This window comes from Canis aureus, chromosome 5 (assembly GCF_053574225.1).
Source record: "Canis aureus isolate CA01 chromosome 5, VMU_Caureus_v.1.0, whole genome shotgun sequence".
NCBI classification, from domain to species: Eukaryota; Metazoa; Chordata; class Mammalia; order Carnivora; family Canidae; genus Canis; species Canis aureus.
The window spans coordinates 55552968-55574560 of record NC_135615.1 but is presented as its reverse complement, the minus strand read 5'-3'; the positions used below and the strand labels follow the sequence as shown (position 1 = coordinate 55574560).

Here is a 21593-nt window from a genome sequence, read left to right as displayed (position 1 = left end):
TGCTCACTGTAAATAAACAAGTGTTCTGTTCCACACTCAGGCTCACCTTGAGCTTTTCCTGGCCAACCTAAACGCCACTCCCTTAACCACTTCTCCTAACTGGAAAATGAGAGCATGCTAGCAGATTCACTTTTGTAATTGTTTTTTAGTTCTGTTTATTTCTCTTATTTGTATAATGAAATTATTAATCCTTGAGGGCAGACACCAGGTGTAAAATTGTTCCATGTTACTCACAATACTTAGTGCCATCAATTTACCCACGGTGAACACTCAGAAAGGAACGAAGAGAAAATTGAGGCTTGTGTAGATCCCTCAAATAACGTTTCTAAAGGCGTAGCAGTGTTCTTTGATGCTAAAGTAGAATGTTTTACCTGTCTCTCTTACCTACCTACCTACCAGGCTGCTCCCACAGTCACCTGCCTCCCTGGGTTTGAGGTCTGGCAGCACAAAAAGAGGTTTATGCACCTGCAGGCCACAGAGCTCAATGATTAGATCTCCTTGCCAGGTATGCCTGGCTTCTTCAGGGACGGTCCAAGGCTCTCTTCTTTATCTACACTTAGCTTGAGGTAAGCTAGATCATCTATTCCCATAGGTTCAAATTCTACTTCTATGCTGACGATTCCCAAAAAAAGATATCCAGCACTGACTTTGGCTGCAGACTCGTCAATTAACTGCCCACTCAGCCAGCATGCCTACTTGGATGTCTCAAGCACCTCAAATATATCAGGTCCAAAAGAAACACCTGATCCCCCCACCCCATCCCCAGATCTCCTCCTCCTCCCATCCTCCCAATCTCAGGAAGTGAAATCTTTGTCACCTCACTTTCCTACAGCCTTTGTATGAAATCCACCAACAAGTCCTTCAAACCTATCTCTAAAACAGAGCTCAAAACTGATCACTTTCCATACGTGCACTACCACCAGAACCATCTAAGCCACCAGCATCTCTCACCTATTGCCACTGATAAAACTCCCTGACTGGTCCCTCAGGCAGACTCATGCCAACTCCCTAAATGTTCTGTTTAACAGCCAGAGTGACTTTCTAATGAAATATTTGATAATGGCACATCTCTCCTTAAAACTCTTCAATGGTTTCCTAATTGCTCTTAAAAAAATAAGTCCATTCTTGGGAAATATCAGAAAGGGAGACAGAACATGAGAGACTCCTAACTCTGGGAAACGAACTAGGGGTGGTAGAAAGGGAGGTGGGCGGGGGGTGGGAGTGGCTGGGTGACAGGCACTGAGGGGGGCACTTGATGGGATGAGCACTGGGTGCTATTCTATATGTTGGCAAATTGAACACCAATAAAAAATAAATTTATATAAAAAAATAAGTCCACTCTTTAATGACAAGTTATGATAAACAACAACAATAAAAATAATGGCAGTTAAGATTTATAGGTACTTATTTAAAGCAGGTATTGTTTCAAGCAGTTTACACCTATCATCTCATTTAATCCTCACAGAACTCTAGGTCTTTGTACCCCCTGAAATAGTAACCTCTAACGAATGGGCCAGGGACACGATGGAGCCAGCTCAGGACTGACTCATGAGAGCCAACTGTGTGCACCTCCTGCTGATTCCACACTCAGTGGTGTCCTGCTGGGGCCTTGCAATCAGCCTTGGTGGGATCATTTACACCATAGGCATTGGCAGATGCCACAAAGCAGGACTTTTTCCTTCCCCAGAGAACCAGCTTTTCTGCATTTACCTGATGTTGAGCATTTAGCTAAGCCGCTCCATGGTGCAGCTGCCTCAGCATCTGTTGTTTGGCTGAGCGGACTGCAGGCACATTCAACTGCCTCCAGCCCACTTGTGTAAGCATATGTGCTAGAGAGCAGCCACAGATTCCCAGCACATCCAAGTCCTCATGTGACTTCCCGAACAACCCTTGTGAGCAAGTCTCCTCTGCCTCCCAGCTCCTCCCTGTATGCCTTATGTGCATAAGACCCATGGGGAACCAAACAAAATATCAATCTTTTAACTTGAATTGACTAAACTAGCCTTGGCCTGGGAACCCCCAGGCACTCCGCTCCAACAACAGACCCGAAGAAGAAAAATGTGCGCAGGTTCTGCCTGTCTGTACTCTGCCTTGAGCTCCCAGCGTAGCCCCTCGAGGCATGCTATGGACTTCCTCCAGGTTCTGTGAGTAATAAACTTGTCCATTTCAATTTCTCCTGTGGTCTGTTGTTGCTCACCATCCAGCACTCTGTGCTCCACTTAACAAATATTAATTTAACAATGCCATGGGGTTCCTGGGTGGCTCAGTCAATTGAGCATCCAACTCCTGACTTCGGCTCAGGTCATGATCTCAGGGTCATGAGACTGAGCCTCACAACAAGCTTCATGCTAAGCATGAAGCCTGGTTGGGATTTACTCTCTCTCCCTCTCCTGCTGTCCCTCCTTACTTGTGCTCTCTAAAAATAAAATAAAATCTTTTAAAAAACCCCAAAAACCAAAGTCATAAGACCTGCACACCAGTGGGCTGGATCAGCCTTTTTTTTTTTTTTTTTTTTTAAGATTTTATTTATTTATCAGAGACATACAGAGGGAGAGAGAGAGAGGCAGAAACACAGGCAGAGGGAGAAGCAGGCTCCATGCAGGGAGCCCAAGTGGGACTCGATCCCAGGTCTCCAGGAGCACGCCCTGGGCCAAAGGCAGCGGCTAAACCACTGAACCACCCAGGGATCTCCTGGATCGACCTTCTATATGCTCTCCCTATACTTCTTTACAGGCCTTAACACATGTACACATATCATTTATCATTTTTTGGTAATTATTTATCAGCCACCTCCCTGACTAGCATGTTAAGCTCCCTGAGGTCAAAGACAATGTCTATCATATAACCTTGAACATCTAGAACAGTGTCTGCCACATAACAGGTGCTTGATGGATATTTGTTAAAGAAATGAGAAATGTGGGACGCTTAGGCAGCTTAGTGGTTGAGCGTCTGCCTTTGGCTCAGGGCGTGATCCTGGTCTGGGATCGAGTCCCACATCGGGTTCCCCTCAGGGAGTCTGCTTCTCCCTCTGCCTATGTAACTCCCTCTCTCTTTGGGTGTCTCATAAATAAATAAATAAAATCTTAAAAAAAAAAAAAAAGAAAGGAGATACCTGTCTCCCCAGTCTTTTTAGGCTATAATGTAAAAGCTGATGTTCTAGCTTAGAAATACAACTCTACAATTCAAAGAACTGAACCCTAACAATAGCTCAAGAACAGATAAACTGCGGTTGGATCTGGCAAGTTTAATTCTTAGAAAAAATAATCAAACTCTCTCTTCAACAAAGAGATGGCAATGAATCCTTGAAAGAAACAAGTGCTTCAGTCTCACCTGCAATGCAGATCGGCACCTCCAAGATCCTCAGCTGACACTTCTTCCTTGGTTGCGGCTTTCACCTACAGCAAGGATAAAAGTCCATGGTGAGTTGTGCCCAACTGAGACGTAAAAATGCTTACCTACCGTGCACGACTTCTAACCTGCCTATGCTTATTACCACTCCCTCTTCCACAGAGCTAGAGGTTTTATTTTCTTTCTCTTTTTTTACATTAAAAAAAAAAAAGTTTTTAAGTAGGCTCCACATCCAGCATGGAGCCCAGTGCAGGGATCAGACTCAAGACCCTGAGATCAAGACCTGAGCTGAGATCAAGAGGTGGACAGGACACTTAACCAGCTGAGCCACCTAGGCACCCCCAGATTTTGTTTTCTTATTCCACCTACTACTCAGCAAACCTAGAAAAAACTGTCTCTACTCTACAGATGAAAAATCTGAAGCCAGCCTAAGGAACTTCCCCACAGCTCCAGAGCAACAATGGAACCTGAAGTGAATCGGGGTATTTCCAGGCTAAACGCCTGCTCTCCTTCTCCTACCTTATGCATGTTAAAGCTTTTGTGCTATGCATATGCTCTTCCCACTGCCTGCGCTCCCTGCTCCCTGTCACTCACCTGGGGAACCCATGTGACCTTTCCTGACCTGTGCAGGACTTTTCATCATTAATGACACTCCAAAGCAATAAGAGAACAATGCTTGCTCATCTGTGGTCCAAGAATACTCCTTATGCGCCTCCAACAGGGCATCTGCAGACTGTGCATGTCAGTAATCTGCATGTGCCTCTGTTGGCTCCTTTCTACTGTGAATTCCTTGATGGCAGGAACTGTATTGTATTCGTCCCTAAAAGTTCAGTACCCTTAATGAATTAATGCCTTTTTTGGACCATCCGGAAAAACTGCAGTAACTATCACAAACTCTTAAAAGTGCAATACCTTTATGATGCCAAAAAATCTCTAAGATTACCCACATCTAAGATTCAGCAGAAAAAGTAACAAGTCAGGAAATGACAGATGTTGGTGAGGATGTGGAGAAAGGGAAACCCTATTATACTGTTGGTGGGAATGTAAGCTGCTGCAGCCACTCTGAAAAACAGAGCTACCCTATGATCCAGCAATTGCACTACTGGTTATTTACCCCAAAGATACAAATGTAGTGATCTGAAGGGCACTTGCACCCCAATGTTTATAGCAGCAATGTCCCAACAGCCAAACTAGGGGAAGAGCCCAGATGTCCATCGACAGATGAACAGACAAAGATGTGGTATTGTGTGGTGTGTCTGTGTGTATATGCAATGTACTACTCAGCCATCAAAAAAATGAAATCTTGCCATTTGCAAAGACATGGATGGAACTAAAAGGTATTATGCAAAGCAAAATAAGTCAATCAGAGAAAGATAATCATCATATGATCTAACTCATATGTGGAGTTTAAGAAACAGAGGATCATAAGGGAAGAGAAGAAAAAATAAAACATGATGAAATCAGAGAGGGAGACAAACCAGAAGAGACTCCTTTTTTTTTTTTTTTTTTTTTTTTAAGATTTTATTTATCCATTCACAAGAGAAACAGAGAGAGAGAGAGAGAGAGAGAGGCAGAAACACAGGCAGAGGGACAAGCAGGCTCCACGCAGGGAGCCCGATGCGGGACTCGATCCTGGGTCTCTAGGATCACGCCCTGGGCTGAAGGCAGAGCCAAACCACTGAGCCACCCAGACTGCCCCAGAAGAGACTCTTGATCATAGGAAACAAACTGAGGGTTGCTGGAGGGGAGGTGCATGTGGGGATGGGGTGTCTGGGTGATAGGCATTAAGGAGGGCACATGCTATAATGAGCACTGGTGTGATACAAGACTGATGAATCACTGATCTCTACCTCTGAAACTAATAATATACTATATGTTAATTAATCTAATTTAAATAAAATTTAAAAAATAAAAAATGATTCAGCAGAAAATGATCAAAATGAAAGACCTCAAGTACTATATTAAGAATGACTTCATCAGAGCCCGAGAAATTCTAACAGAAAAGAAAGAAAAACCATTTAGTAACAAATGCCAACCTGACCCCTTAGAGGAGTTGCTTACTGATTCCTACTTCTTTGGGTTGATTGATTTCTTATTCTTCAAATAGGAAAAGCTTTTGGAACAATGAACATTTATCTAAATTGCAGCACAGAAAGGACTTATTATTCACTACATCAAAAGCTCTGTCTTGGGCAACCCGGGTGGCTCAGCAGTTTAGCGCTGCCTTCGGCCCAGGGCCTGATCCTAGAGACCCGGGATCGAGTCCCACGTCGGGCTCCCTGCATGGAGCCTGCTTCTCCCTCTGCCTGTGTCTCTGCCTCTCTCTGTGTGTCTCTCATGAATAAATAAATAAAATCTTAAAAAAAAAAAAAACTCTGTCTTAAACAAAATATTATCACACAGAGAAACAATTAAAATTTTCACCTCCAATTATTCCACCCACAGAACTGAATTCTTGGTTCTCTTCCTCCCAAAATATTCAGTGTAAAATAGCCTTCAGCCCAGACAATAATTGTAAGAGGTGTTTGGATATTTAAAGTTGTATAAAGGAATAAGCCACCAATAGACTGTTTATTTCTAAGGATCTGACTAATATCAACTGATAAAATAAGGATTTGTCATTGGTTAATATTTACTGACCACCCACAACATGCTTGATACTGTGACAGGTGCAAAGATGATAAATATCAAAACAAGTTCAGAAGACACAGGAACAAAAAGCTTCTTCAAAAGCTTGTCTTAAAAAAAAAAAAAAAAAAAAAAAAGCTTGTTTTATTGGTATGCATTTTTCCAACCACTTTAAGCAACGGAAAGCTATAACAACTCAACCAGACGTTATGCATGGAATCTTTTGCAATTTTCAGTAAAACAAGTGTCAAAATTTAGAAGCCTCAAGCAGATAGATGAGATTTCTGCTGCTGCTTCCTTTTTTTTTTCTTTTTTAACCTGTAAACATGGTCTTTCAGTGTAGGCTACACAACAGAGTTCAGTTGTCTAGGAAGACTGCCGACTTTGGCTGCTAAACTGCTCCTTGCTAAGGTAAATTTGCATCCACTGACCAAACTGCATGGAGCCTGCTTAGGCTGCAAGTGCACCCTTTCCACAAACTCTTCTCTTGAAAACCGCTAGTGTTATTTCAGTATTATGATGCTACGCACAGTCCCAAAATGACGTGTTCAAATTTTAGTCCTATCTTTACTCATTCCTTAAGAAAAAACACCTAAAAACTACTGAAGGTCTGTACCCTTCACTAGACAAAGGTAAATTCCAAATGAATTCTCCTACCATTAACCAATGATAAGTATCACTCATAGCTAGAAAAATATCAAAGAATAACTGATACCACAGGTCTTTTGAATAATGCCTTGAAACTCTTATCACATTTAAAATAGCAGCTCTTGGGGACACCTGGGTGGCTCAGTGGTTGGGCATCTGCCTTTGGCTCAGGGCGGGATCCTGGAGTCCTGGGATCGAGTCCCACTCCGGCTCCCTGCATGGAGCCTGCTTCTCCCTCTGCCTGTATCTCTGGCTCTGTCTGTGTGTCTCTGGTGGATAAATAAATAAAATCTTTAAAAATAAATAAATAGAAACGACAAATACCCACCATTTGCTTCGACGTGGATGGAACTGGAGGGTATTATGCTGAGTGAAATAAGTCAATCAGAGAAGGACAAACATATGGTCTCATTCATTTGGGGAATATAAAAAATAGTGATAGGGAATAAAGGGGAAAGGAGAAAAAATGAGTGGGAAATATCAGAAAGGGAGACAGAACATGAGAGACTCCTAACTGGGAAACGAACTAGGGGTGGTAGAAGGGGAGGTGGGCGGAGGGTGGGGGTGACTGGTGACGGGCACTGAGGGGGGCACTTGATGGGATGAGTACTGGGTGTTATTCTATATGTTGGCAAATTGAACACCAATAAAAAATAAATTTATAAAATATATATATATAAATAAATATAAATAAATAAAATAAAATGGCAGCTCTTCAAACTTACCTGATCCTCAGTAAAATTTAAAATGAACATAATCATTTGGAAAATACACATACTTCACATCAAAGCAGGCACAAACTCTTTTTAACATACTTTTTAATACATTTGTGTTACTATTCCAAAACCAAAGGTGACTTTTTTGTTAGACTTTTGAAGCAATAAGCTTACTTCCTGAGACAATTCATGTACCATAAAATTCACATTTGAAGAATACAATTCAGTGGGGTTTTTTTTGTATATTCACACGGTTGTGGAACTACCAACTCCACCTAATTCCAGAAGTTTCCTCACTCCCAAAAGAAAGCCCATACTCACTACAGTCACTCTCCATTCTACCCTCCTCTTGGTCCCTGGCAACCACTTACCTACTTGCAGTCTGTATGAGTTTGCTTATTCTATATATATCATGGAAGTGGAATTTTACAATATTTTTTCCTTTTGTGTCTCACATAATGTTTTCAAGGTTCATCTATGTTGTAGCTGTGTTCTGTAGTTGTGTCAGAACTTCATTCTTTTCCATATTCCATTGTGTGGATATTACGGTTTTATAATACCCTTGACATTCTTCTTACCTATATAATATTCTTAGATTTCACTTAAATAATGGGACATTTTGTTGTATGATGTAGTAATTACGTGTGGCTTCATCTACCCTCTCTTTATCCAACTGAAGTGACACAAGCATAGCAAAGACGGCATTACTGAACATCACCAGCATGGAGCTGACCAAAGAGAAGATGGGGAAGAGCCCAAGATTACATAATCTACTCCTCAGTCCTGCAACACAGGCAGCTCACCAGTAAGGCTGCAGGATCTCACTCTCAGAAGGGCTCTGTGCTTGGCGTTTAATGGTCAATGGTTACCCTACTGAAATCCTAATCTTATCTTTAAATATGTGTTCTGTAAATGAAGTCTGATGGCACAATGGGGAGTCTGTGTTGGGGTTCAGAGCCTTGGCTCTTACTCATCTGCCTCCCATCATCTTTCTGTAAAAGGTTCTTGGCCCCCTGCTTCCCTGCCATCTGGTGCCTAGGTCCAGGGCTCTGTCCTATTTGCTCCTCCCCATCCCTGTCTTGCGACTATTACACCTATCCCCCATGGGGGCCTGGTATGGGCAAAGGGAAGATCAGAATCAGGTAGGCACTCCCTGGTGTCTCACGGTGGAGCACAGCAGCAGCATCCCTTTCCTGGGCTGGTGGTGCTGAGGTGTATTCTCCAGCATGTGACTCAGTGGAGGTACGGGTGGGAGCTAAGGGACAGCGTTTCGTCCCTTGCCCATCTGGATATCCAGCACAACCCAACATGGAGGCTGCATATCCTTGGGGGGGTCACATGTCCACCAGGAGTTGAATGGTGGGCCCACTGAAAGCACAGATGCCTGAGAAGGGGAGTAGTCTATGCTTGAAGGAGCATGTACTTAAATAGCAAATAAAAAACAGGTAAAGGTACCAAAGAAGGAAAATGTTTTATATTTTAGTACCTTTAACAGGTACTTTTTCCTCCTTTTTGAACAAGGGGTCCTGGACCTTCATTTTGCACTGCGGTCTGCAAATTATGTAGCTTGCCCTACCAGTGATTCATAAAGATTACTAGGATCAGAAATTTAGAGCACTTCTCATAGCTATTCTAACTTGTTCCTTCTTTTTTTTAACTTAACCTTTTTGAAAAGGTAATGTTTTCACAAGACTCAGAAAGTCAAAGGTCTCAAAATGTTTATGTTCAGCACACACACAAAAAGGCAAAGGTCTCTCTCCTGCCCTGTTTCAACTCCTCTGCATTAAAACTATGTTTATTGTATCTTTTCCAGAGTTTCTTTATGCATACACAAGCTTACAAATGTATAATCTGCCCCGTTTTATACAAAAGTTGACATAGTATGTGCAAGCACCTTGTTTACCAACTTCTAGTGACCCTGAGTCAAACAAAAGCACAATTGAGGTAGAAGAAAAAGTAAGTAAAAGTTTATTTCATTAGCCATTCAACAAATGATACTGGGCCAACTACATATCAACATACAGAACAATGGTGGATTCCTTCCTTAAACCTACCCAAACTAACTAAAAATGAATTATGAACCTAAAAGTAAGAGCTAAAACTTAGAAGAAACCAAAGTATTAAATCTTCATGATCTTGCAACAGGCAAAACTTTCACAGATATTACACCAAAAGCACAGCAAAGAAAAAAATGCATAAACTGAACTTTATCAAAATTAAACATTTTCATGCTTCAAAGGAAGATACCGCTAAAGAAAGTGAAGATAATTCTCAGAAAGAAAATATTTGTATCCAGAACATATAAAGAATTCTCACAATTCAACAAATAGCCCAATTTAAAATGTGGGCAAAGGGGATGCCTGGGTGGCTCAGTGATTGCGTGTCTGCCTTTGGCTCAGGGCATGATCCCAGGGTCCTGGGATCAAGTCCCACATTAGGCTCCCTACAGGAGCCTGCTTCTCTCTCTGCCTGTGTCTCTGCCTCTCTGTGTCTCTCATGAATAAATAAATAAAAATCTTTAAAAAAAAAAGTGGGCAAAGGAGCTGAATAGATATCTCTCCAAAGAAGATCTACAAACAACCAACAAGCACGTGAAAGATGCTCAACATCATTAGACATTAGGGAAATGCAAATCAAAACCTAAATGAGGGACACCTGGGTAGCTCAGCAGTTGAGCGTCTGCCTTTGGCTCAGGGCATGATCCCAGGGTCCTGGGATTGAGTCCCCATCAGGGCTCCCCGCAGGGAGCCTGCTTCTCCTTCTGCCTGTGTCTATGTCTCTGTCTTTCATGAATAAATAAATAAAATATTAAAAAACCATGTGACCTAGCAATCGTACACACTAGTATATAAACATTATAAAGGAAAACATACCCACTTAAACTTGGATATGAATGTGCATAGCAGCGTTATTCATAATATCCAAACACTGGAAACAACCCCAATGATTTATCAATGATAAATGGATAAACAAAATGCTGCCTATCCATACAATGAAATATTACTCAGCAATAAAATGAAATGAGTGGCTTCTCAAAAAATTAAAACACATAATTAATTAAACACAATCCAGCAATTCCACTTCTGAGCATATACCCAAAAAAATGAAAGCAGGGACTTAAACAGATATATTTGAACACTCATACAGCATTATTCATAATAGCCCCAAATTGGAAGCAACTCAAAAGTCCACTCATGGATGAGTTAATAAACAAAATGTTGTATATACATGCAATGGAATATTATTCAGCCTTAAAAGGAAGTTCTCATGTATGCAGCAACATGGTAAATCTTGAAGACATTATCCTGAGTAAAATATGCCAATCACAAAGGATAGATATTGTATGATTCCACTTATACAATGTACCTAACAGTAATCAAATTCATAGAAAAAAGAGAATTATAGTAGCCAGGAGCAGTGGAGATTGGAGAGAATAGGGAGTTAATGTTTTTTGGTTTTTTATAAGATTTTATTTAAAAATCTTTAAAAGCCAGAGGCAGGCACTTAACCGCTGAGCCACCCAGGCATCCCGGGAGTTAATGTTTAATGGGCACAGATTTTCAGCTGGAGCATATAAGAAAGTTCTGGAGATGGATGGTGGTGATGGTTGCACAATAATGTGAATATACTAGTGCCACAGAACTGTGCACTTAAAAGTGGTTAGAATGGGGATGTGTGGGGGCAGCCCAGGTGGCTCAGCGGTTTAGTGCCACCTTCAGCCCAGGGCCTGATCCTGAAGACCCAGGATCGAGTCCCGTGTCAGGCTCCCTGCAGGCAGCCTGCTTCTCCCTCTCCCTCTGCCTGTGCCTGTCTCTCTCTCTCTCTCTCTCTCTCTCTCTCTCTGTGTGTGTGTGTCTCATGAGTAAATAAGTAAGTAAATAAATAAAATCTTTAAAAATAAAAAATAAAAAGAATAGGGATGTGTGGGTGGCTCAGTCGGTTAAGCATCCAACTCTTGGTTTCCACTCAGGTCATGATCTCAGGGTTGTGAGATCGAGCCTCATGTCAGGCTCTGCACTCAGTGAGGAGTCTGTTTGAGGATTCTCTCCCTCTGCCTTGCCACACCCTGGTTGTGTTCTCTCTCTCTCTCTCTCTAAAAAAATAAATAGGGCAGCCCGGTTGGTTCAGCGGTTTAGCGCCACCTTCAGCCCAGGGCGTGATCCTGGAGACCCGGAATCGAGTCCCACATCGGGCTCCCTGCATGGAGCCTGCTTCTCCCTCTGCCTGTGTCTCTGCCTCTCTCTCTCTCTCCTCTCTGTGTTTCTCATGAATAAATAAATAAAATCTTTAAAAATAAAAAATAAATAAATCTTTGAAAACAATGTTTTGTTTTTTAAAACTGGTTTAAAAAATGGTTAGAAGGGTAAATTTTATATTATGTATATTTAACTTCACTCATTCACTCACTCAATCAAGACCATGTTCTTACCAACGGGGGTCCTGCCAAGAAAATGGTACCCTGCTTGCGTACAATGACGTTTTCATCAGCCATTGCAGGGACATAAGCACCACCGGCTGTACAGGAGCCCATGACCACCGCTATCTGAAATCCAAGCATACAAGAAACCCATGAAGTGCAGCTTAAACAGTTATAGTCTCTGGGTCTATCGAGCCATAAATGTTGCAGTACCAGAGGATATTATTAGCTGGTCCCTAGACTTCATTTTTAAAATGGTCCTCTAAATGTTTGGAGTATGTTCTTAACTACTTTTACCAAAGCATTCTGAAGGATTTAGGTCACATTTTTACAAAATCTATGGACAGTCTCCCTGTTGGAGAGAAGACTGGCTCTTTAGGACATTAGCCTGATCAACTAATGGAGAGAAGAAACTCTGCAATCCACCCACAGGTCAGCAAAACTCTGTTGAAACTAATAATAACCCTTCTCGATAATTACCACTTACCTCATAAGAATACAGAAATAATTCTCCAAATGAGTGTTAATACCTTGTGTTACCCAGAATATGGTATGTTCTAAATATAAAACTAACGTCTGCATACAGTTGAAAATCACATTCCAAAGCAAATCAGCTGTGTGGAACCTAAGTGATGCATATGCTGAGAGTCCACAGTGCTGTTTTCTCTACTTTTACATATATTTAAAATGTTACATAAAAAGCTTTAAAAAAAAAACAAAACAAAACTCCTGCTTAGAGATTAGTAAGACACAAAGAATAATGAATATAGGTTTGGCTGATTACCCTTGGGCAGAAATAAATAATATCAGGGCAGCCCCGGTGGCGCAGCGGTTTAGCGCCACCTTCAGCCCAGGGTGTAGTCCTGGAGACCCAGGATCAAGTCCCATGTCAGGCTCCCTGCATGGAGCCTGCTTCTCCCTCTGCCTGTGTCTCGGCCTCTCTCCCTCTCTCTGTCTCATGAATAAATAAATAAAATCTTAAAAAAAAAAAATAATAATAATATCAGAGAAAAATAAGAAAAACATGTAATGGTTATTTTCTTTTTTTTTTATTTATTTTTATTTATTTATTTACGATAGTCACACACAGAGAGAGAGAGAGAGAGAGAGAAAGGCAGAGACATAGGCAGAGGGAGAAGCAGGCTCCATGCACTGGAAGCCCAACGTGGGATTCGATCCCGGGTCTCCAGGATCGCGGCCTGGGCCAAAGGCAGGGGCTAAACCGCTGCACCACCCAGGGGTCGCCTGTAATGGTTATTTTAAGTTACCACGTGAAAGCACTTATTGCTACTAATTCCAATATTCCAACAGTTTTCTTACGGTCATACAAAGATCCATTTTGAAATAAAAATGCTACATAGTATGAATCCAAAGACGCAGGACAGCAGGAGTTAACATTTTTCTATCAAAATGGCTGTCACAAAAAGCATTCTTCTCTACTTCACGTATGTTATTAAAAATGGCTGCAACATTTCACTGTCAACATTATCACAAACATGCTTATCACATATAGTTTCTGCTTATCAATCATCCAGAAATTTATTTTCAAAATATCTATGGCAAGAAAAACTCTCACACAAGGAAAGGAGCACAGGAAATATCCACGGTAACAGTGTTCACAATAGCGAAGATATGCAAATAATCAACACATCCATCAACACATCATTTTGAATGAATCAATGAACTGTGAATAAATAAGTTCTTTAAAAATCTGAGGGAAAAAACAAATGAAACGCAAACACTTTATGTAAATCCCAGTGGAGGGTACGCGAGTGTTCCATTGTTACTGCACTATTCTCTACATTTTCTGCATGTTTGAAATATTTCATGGGCTTTTTCTTTAAGGCTTGAGGAGTAAAGAACAGCAGATACAGCTCAAACTATTTCAGTACCAAAAAAAGCAAGGAAATAGAGAAGAGTTATAGTGAGGCAAAAATCTAAAAAGGGACAAATTTCAAAAGTAAGACCTAAATAACCAAACAGGCATAGCAAGGTTCCATGAAAGCAAATTGAAAGCAAAAGGAAAAAAGAGCAACTGTCAGCAAATATTCAGAGGATGGATGGGAGGTGGGGTGGGTGAGGTACCAAGAAAAAAGAACGCAGGTTTTGAAACGTACTAAGACAATAATGAGGGAAATGAAGCTGAGTGCCATGCTATCACAGGGGGAGAAAACATTTACCAATTTAGTAGAAAAGTTTCACAAGTGAAGAGCTTACACATTAGTGCATCTACGCCAGGGAAATTTTACCATATTCCTAAAGGCACTTCGCATAGGTTTTTTTTTCCCCCCCACAAGTACTCCCAAAACCAAGGAACTCAACGATCCACTTCTCACACACACACCGACAGTGGCCCCAATGATCCCTGGCTCTCAGTAGTCATGTCCATCCAATCCCACCCTCTTAGGGTGTGGTGGATCGGGTAACAGACTTCTAGCCCACAGATTATAGCCAGTGTCACTGTGGTGTTCCAGCTATGAGACCACGTCTTGCACCTTGCCATCCCTCTCTCTTGCCCACTTGCTTGTTCGCTCTGAGGCAGCCAGCTACCACGTGCTGACTTGCTCTCTACATACAGGTGCCCACTTGGGAAGGAAGCTAGGGATGCTTTTGGCCAACAGCTCGTAAGGAACCCAGTGAGGCCTGCAGAGAGCTGGGGCAGGTCCTTCCCAGTCCAGCCTGGAGAGGACTGCAGCCACACCAGCTCAGCTGTGCCACAGACACTGCGGAGTAATAAACTGCACTTTAAAGTACCAATTGTGGGGGTGCCTGGGTGGCTCAGTTGGTTAACCGTCTGCCTTTGGCTCGGGTCATGATCTCAGGGTCCTGGGATCAAGCCCCACATGGGGCTCCCCACTCAGTGAAGAGTCCACTTCTCCCTTTCCCCAGTCTGTTTGTGCTTGCTTGCTCTCTCAAATCAATCAATCAATCCACCAAATTTGGGGTTAATTTGTTTTGCAGCGATAGATAACTAACACAGAGATCAAAAACCATCTACCTTAAGTAACTGCAACAGAGGCAAATCTGAAGCCTTGGGACAATCTTTGTTTAGAAGTACTCTGTTGTTGCTGTTCTGCAGCACATCTGTTATAAATTATTCCTCTGTTCCAGAGGGGAGACAGACCATAATCCCAGAGAGTAATGAAAAACGAAGAGACATGGGTAAACCTTGAAACCATCATAGTAAATGAAAGGAACCACTTATTATATGATCCCTTTCAAATGAAATATGTCATGGGCAAATCCGTAGAGACAGAATGTAGATGAGTGGCTTCCTGGGGCTGGAAAGATTAGATAGAAATGGGGAGTAACTGTTAATGGATACGGCATTTCCTTTTGGAGTGATGATAATGTTCTAAGATTGACTGAACTCTGTGAATATCCTAAAAACCATTGAACTGTACATATTAAGTGGGCAAGTTGTATGGTGTGTGAATTAGATCTTAATAAAGCTGTTATAAAATTTAAAAAACAAGAGCTGGAATTACTAAGTATATAACATTCAAAATTCTCAAACTTTTCATCAAGAAGAAACAGGCTACTCTGGACATGAGTGTCCCATAAACACTAAAATCTCTAAAGCAAATTCTGACAATAGAAGTAAAGAGGAAATAAAAGAACAGAGATTAGAGAAGTCACCACTGTTACAGAATCTCTTCTCATCATTTAATTCTAAGCAGATGCTCACTCATGAAACTGGGTGAATATGTCCCAAGAAGAGCCCGACCACTGTTTCTGCTCCTTCTTCTCACAAAGCACAGGAACCCCAGGGCCAAACAGCTCCAATAACTTTGTGTCCCAAAGCATTCATCTAGGGTACAACAAAGATCTCACAGGCTGAGCCACACTGGACAAATGATGTGGGAAATCCTGCTGCTCTGTCTACTAAGAGGACATGAAAAGGACATAAGTAAGGTGCAAGGGCATCACCTGTTCTGCACACACTCAGGGGAGAGATTTGGCTTGCAATGGAGGCTCAGCACAGGCACCCAATCAGGAGACCCAGGACAGTGACTTTCTTATCCGCTTCAGAACAAAGGGGAAGCCCCAAGAACTCTGTTGAGAGATGACAGCTCCCCCAGGCACCTGTGAGCAGGGCTTCCTGGGACATGGACAAACCAAGAGATCCCTCTAACAGGGTGGATGAGGGAAACAAAGGCAAGAGAGATGTAGCTTAAATTAAATCTCCTCACAGCGTGCAGCCCACTGATAGATCCTGAGACACACAGGCCATGACCTTCCTTGGAGAACTCGGGGCAGCCTTAGTGTCCTCATGTTTAAAGGGAACCTTATCTTGGCAGCAGCTAGCCCCTTGGGGTCCTGAGAGCCTCCCTTCCAGAGTCCTTGGAGACTTATGCTCTCCCTCACTCCTACTAATGGAAAAGTACATAATCAGTCACTCCTCGCACTCCCAGGGCAGCTCTTCCTGCCCACAGGTCCTGTCCTTGGGCTTCAATAAAACCACCTTTCTGCACCAAAGACATCTCAAGAATTCCTTCTTGGCTGATGAACCCAAAAACTTCCAAATTTCACCAGGGTGAGGTGATTCGAGACTTGCACCGAGAGCAAGACAGCAGCAAGAAGGTTAAGAGTGCAGTGTTTCTGAGCATTACACTACTTGCTGTCACTGCCACAGAGAGAACACACAGAAATTCTGAGTAAAAGGAAACAAGGTACTATACCACAGAGGTAAGAGTCTGCAAAAACATTCGACAAAATCTCATTACCCTCCAGGTCGTGCCTGAACAAATAGAGACTGATTCTCATTGCACCAAAACCAATTTACATATTGTAGGTCAGCAGCCTGCCCTATAGAAAGGGTCTCTGAGAGAGTCAAGAGGTTTTATACCTAATTCTGAAAAGCTATGTGAACTCTAGACCTCCATCCTTCCACTGAAAAATTGCATAAGACCCTCTAGTTCAAAGGTACGTTATGATAAATGTAATAGAACTTAGAGGGAGGAAGGTCTCAGTTGCTTGATGGAAAAGCCATTAAAAATACAGTATGTAAAAAAAAAAAAAATAGAGTATGTTTTTAGGGGCGCCTGGGTGGCTCAGTAGGTTAAGTGTCCGACTCTTGATTTCACTTCAGATCATGACCTCAGGGTTGTGAGATTGAGCCCAGCAACGGGCTCGGGGCTCTGCAAGGAGACTACTTGAGTCTCTCTCTCTCCCTCTTCCTCTGTTCCTCCTCTTGCTTGCTCTCTCTCCTTACCCACTCTTTAAAATAAATAAATAAATATTTGTAAAAAAAAAAAGTAGGGGTGCCTGGGTGGCTCAGTCAGTTAAGCGTCTGACTTCAGCTCAGGTCATGACCTCAGGATCCTGGGATCAGGCCCTGTATCAGGCTCTGCACCCAGCAGGGAGCCTGCTTCTCCCTCTCCCTCTGCCCCTACACCTACTCCTGCCCTGTCTTTCTTTCTCTCAAATAATTAAATAAGGTCTTTTTTTTTTTAAAGCAAATGCAGAAAGCAATTATGCCTGTATCACACTGTTTCCTTCGCCTACCTACAGAGTCTCCATTAAAAAATAAAAGCCACAAAATACACACATTAATTCAACAGCTGTCCAAAATTTAAGAACATTATCAATTATACTGACTGATCACACCACTGATTCTGGAGTACTCGTACTTATCTGTGCTAAATAGGCTGAAATGTGCACAGAAAACAAAGTCCACCTTACCCAGAACGTCCTGTTTCTTCCCCAATCTGTTTGTCAGCCTCAAAGCCATCAGAGTGATTTCATCCCCCGCAGGCCTTATCTGACTTCATGGGCAGGAATGCATTTTAAAAATAATGAGCAGCTCTTTCTGCCCACAGGTCCTGTCCTTGTGCTTTAATAAAACCAACTTTTTTTGCACCCAGGAAAAATAAAACAGGGGTACCTAGGTGGCACAGTCAGTTGAGCGCCCAACTCTTGATCTCAGCTCAGGTCCTGATCTCAGGTCATGAGATCAAGCCCCACTTAGGGCTCTGTGCTCAGCAAAGTCTGCTTGAGATTCTCACTCTCTCTTGCCCTTTCCCTGCTCGCTCTCACACACACACACACACACACACACACACACACAAATCATTAAAAAAAGATAGCGATATACAATGCCTATCCTAACTAAGCCCCTCAAAACAATTACTATCATCTGAAGCAAAGAAAATAAATTTTAAAAATAATGATCGAAGCCAAGAGGGGGGAAGCGAGGGGAAGGAAGGAAAGAAGAAATCAAGAATATTCTGTTCCTGGTGCACTAAAAGATTACAGTCAAACAGGACAAGAGGTGATGTGGCAAAGATGCATCTAGACCAGACCACTACTAATTTTAAAAGTTAATGGTGATGTGAGACCTAAAGAAAACAAAGATTCCACCTCTGAAGAGAATTAGAAGTCTCATACTTCAAAAGCCAGCAACATGGACCCATAGTCTGGAAAATAAAAGAAGTGTGTTCCCAAGATCATCAAGACATCACTATGGATTTGCAGAAAGCCCACAGAAGGTCTCCTCAGGACAGGAGACTCTAAGCAAGACCACCAGACACCAGTATGCCAAATCTTTAAACTTCAAAAACAAAAAAACAGGTCCTAAAGCATACCAGAAAGGAAGGAAAGATGAAACAGAAGAGAAATAGAGGCAGGTACCTTATATAACCATTTTTTCTCCTGGAGAGCAAAATCAAAAATGTTAAGCCTTTTAGGTCTGTAGGAATCTGTCTACATTTTTACCACTGCAAAGATATAGGGAACAACAGAGATAGGGCTGTCAAGATACATACATCTTAGAAGTAAGTGGATAAGTGAATTTACAATAGGCAAAGGTTAATAACATTTAACAAAAACCAACCTTGGGTAGGAAAGCAGGAACTGAATGAGTAAGGAAGCTAGTGCTCCCTATCAATATGCACACATGACGGCCTCCCTCTTTTATCTGGACTGCTGACACGACATCTAGACTGAGGAAGACCCAGATACTTCAGGGCCCTGTGAGCTGTGGCCAGAGCCACATCGGCAAGCACTCAGGAGGCTGGGCTAATGCTGGTGGCACATATCACCACAGGGTCACCTTAGACAAATCTCACCCCCAGGTTACCACGAAGAAGCTGGTACGAGACATTACCACTTAAAGAGGAATGAGAGCGTCTGTGCAACTGTCAACCTTCATAAACTGAGGACCTTCATCAGTGAGGAGACATGGGTAAAAGCTGCTAAAAACCAGAGTGGAACTGCTCCTATCGCTGATGTGGTGTGATCGGGCTACTACAGAGTTTTAAGAAATGGAAAGGTCCCAAAAGCATCTCTTCCATCACGAAGGCCAAATTCTTCAGTAGAAGAGCTGAGGAGAAGACTAAGGGTGTGCCTCTTAGTAGCTTGAAGTCACAAGGCGGGCGGGTCACTAAATGCTAACAAGTGTTTTTCAAAAACAAAAACAAAAACAAAACAAAACCCAAAATGCACATATAACATAACTGGAGTTACAACAAGTGATTGCTGGGATCCCTGGGTGGCGCAGGGGTTTGGCGCCTGCCTTTGGCCCAGGGCGTGATCCTGGAGACCCGGGATCGAATCCCACGTCAGGCTCCCGGTGCATGGAGCCTGCTTCTCCCTCTGCCTGTGTCTCTGCCTCTCTCTCTGTATGACTATCATAAATAAATTAAAAAAAAAAAAATAACAAGTGATTGTGTTATGTAATAAAGTATATAAACAAAAACTTTAAAAGGAATAATCAAGTATAAAAACTTGTTTTTATCAAGCCATCTAAGTCAAAGTTTTAAGTAAATAATAAAGCATACATTAAAATTTAAGAACTAGGGCAGTCCGGGTGGCTCAGCAGTTTGGCGCCACCTTCAGCCCAGGGCCTGATCCTGGAGTCCCGGGATCGAGTCCCATGTCAGGCTCCCTGCATGGAGCCTGCTTCTCCCTCTGTCTGTGTGTCTGCCTCTCTCTCTCTATCCCAAAAATAAAAAAATAAAAATCTTTAAAAAAAATAAAATAAAATAAAATTTAAGAACTAGTACTCAGTATGTATGTCAGGTATCACTTGAATAGTTACAAAGAATTTCACTCTTTTAATAAATATGGAGGAAGTATCTTCTGATATGGTCTCTTATCTCAAGTGGCTTAGTCAAGTCAGCAAAATTAGTCAGGACAGGGATCCCTGGGTGGTGCAGCGGTTTGGCGCCTGCCTTTGGCCCAGGGCGCGATCCTGGAGACCCGGGATCGAATCCCACATCAGGCTCCCAGTGCATGGAGCCTGCTTCTCCCTCTGCCTGTGTCTCTGCCTCTCTCTCTCTCTCTATCATAAATAAATTAAAAAAAAAAAATTAGTCAGGACACATCTATATAAAATGAATAAATGCCATTAATAAGGTATAACTCAGAAATTATGGGAGTTGGGAGGAAAAGATTACTTCCAGGAAGGGATTCTAGGAAGTCTTCCTGGAAAAGACAGCATCTGAGATGCACTTGGAAAATGAAGAGTAACTCAGACTGTAAGGAATGCAAGAGGGAGGGCCCAGCATGGACCTGAGTGGTAGTCACAAAAGGCCATGGGGCATGTGAATTACAGTGACTGGTTCTGATCAACAGCCCTTGACAGTGAGCAATAAGGCTAGAACATATGACTGGAACCAGATCACAAAGGGTCTTAAGTATCAGGCTAATAAATATGAAGTTTGCTTTGTAGAAATTGTGGTTTAGAGCCAGGGAACCAGATGAAGAATAACTTTCCAGTTAACACGTACAATGGACAGAAAAGGAGACATGAGGTAGTCGGGGACATAGGGCAGGCGAAGCTAGTGCCACAGCATAACTGGCAGCGCAGCTCTGAACTACCTGTGGTGATGGCAGTAGGAATGTAGTAGAGAGGACAAGGTGTATTATATATTGATTATCTCTCAGCACCAAAGGAGCTCCTGGGAATACAAAAATTAGGAAGACAGATAGATTTTTTTTATTTTTAACCTGAGAGGATAAGGTGGGGGCAGAAACAGAAGTCAGGAAGCCATTGAAGCTTCAATCCTAGGGATAAGACCAAGAAGGAAGAACCATCAAGACAAAACAGGGACATGGCTGAAGGAACCAGTCAGTGAAAAAGCAAACGTGCTCAAAGTCTAGTTTGAGCCTGTAAGTATTAATGGGAAATCCAAGCAGACAGAACACCCAAGGGAAAGCAGAGGTGAAATGGGAGGTCAGCAAAGATCATGGAGATGAAAGGTAGGTCCTGAGCGTTTATAAAACTGTTCAGGACAAGTTCCTGGGTGGGGTGGGGAGGATGACATGGAGACAGCGGGAAACAAGGAAAGGCCAGAGGCCTGAAGCCTAAGGAGGATCTCTAGGAAGGGAGCAAATGACAAGACCAAGGGGGCACATGGAGTGAGAATCTGGTCTCTAGGAGGCTAGCGGGAGAGTGAGCAGTCAGAAACAAAGGTCCTGGGCCAGTTGTTAAGGTTCTGTTCTATTGGCAGTATTTTTTATGCTTTTTCTTTACCCTTTAAAAACAGAAGAAGTCAATGTAGTTTATTGGCTGTGAGGGAATAAAAGGTGGATGAAAAAAAAATTAAAGTGAGAGAGAAGGTAAAAATTAAAAAAAAAAAAAAAAAAAAAAAAAGAAGGGATCCCTGGGTGGCGCAGTGGTTTGGCGCCTGCCTTTGGCCCAGGGCGCGATCCTGGAGACCCGGGATCGAATCCCACGTCGGGCTCTCGGTGCGTGGAGCCTGCTTCTCCCTCTGCCTATGTCTCTGCCTCTCTCTCTCTGTGACTATCATAAATAAATAAAAATTAAAAAAAAAAAAAAAAGTGAGAGAGAAGGGATAAATGATGAGGCACAAAGGAGAGGTTGGCATTAG

The 21593-nt window shown here is 42.3% G+C and overlaps 1 protein-coding gene across 1 annotated transcript in view; it reads right to left on the bottom strand.

Moving 5' to 3' along the window:
- Positions 1-21593, bottom strand: part of MCCC2 (methylcrotonyl-CoA carboxylase subunit 2) — a 73207-nt gene that overhangs the window by 22202 nt on the left and 29412 nt on the right. The window contains exons 7-8 of the mRNA XM_077898118.1: positions 11770-11883; positions 3331-3395 (exon numbers count right to left, since the gene is read on the bottom strand). Coding sequence (XP_077754244.1) covers positions 3331-3395; positions 11770-11883 — 179 coding nt within the window. The remainder of the gene's footprint in view (positions 1-3330; positions 3396-11769; positions 11884-21593) is intronic.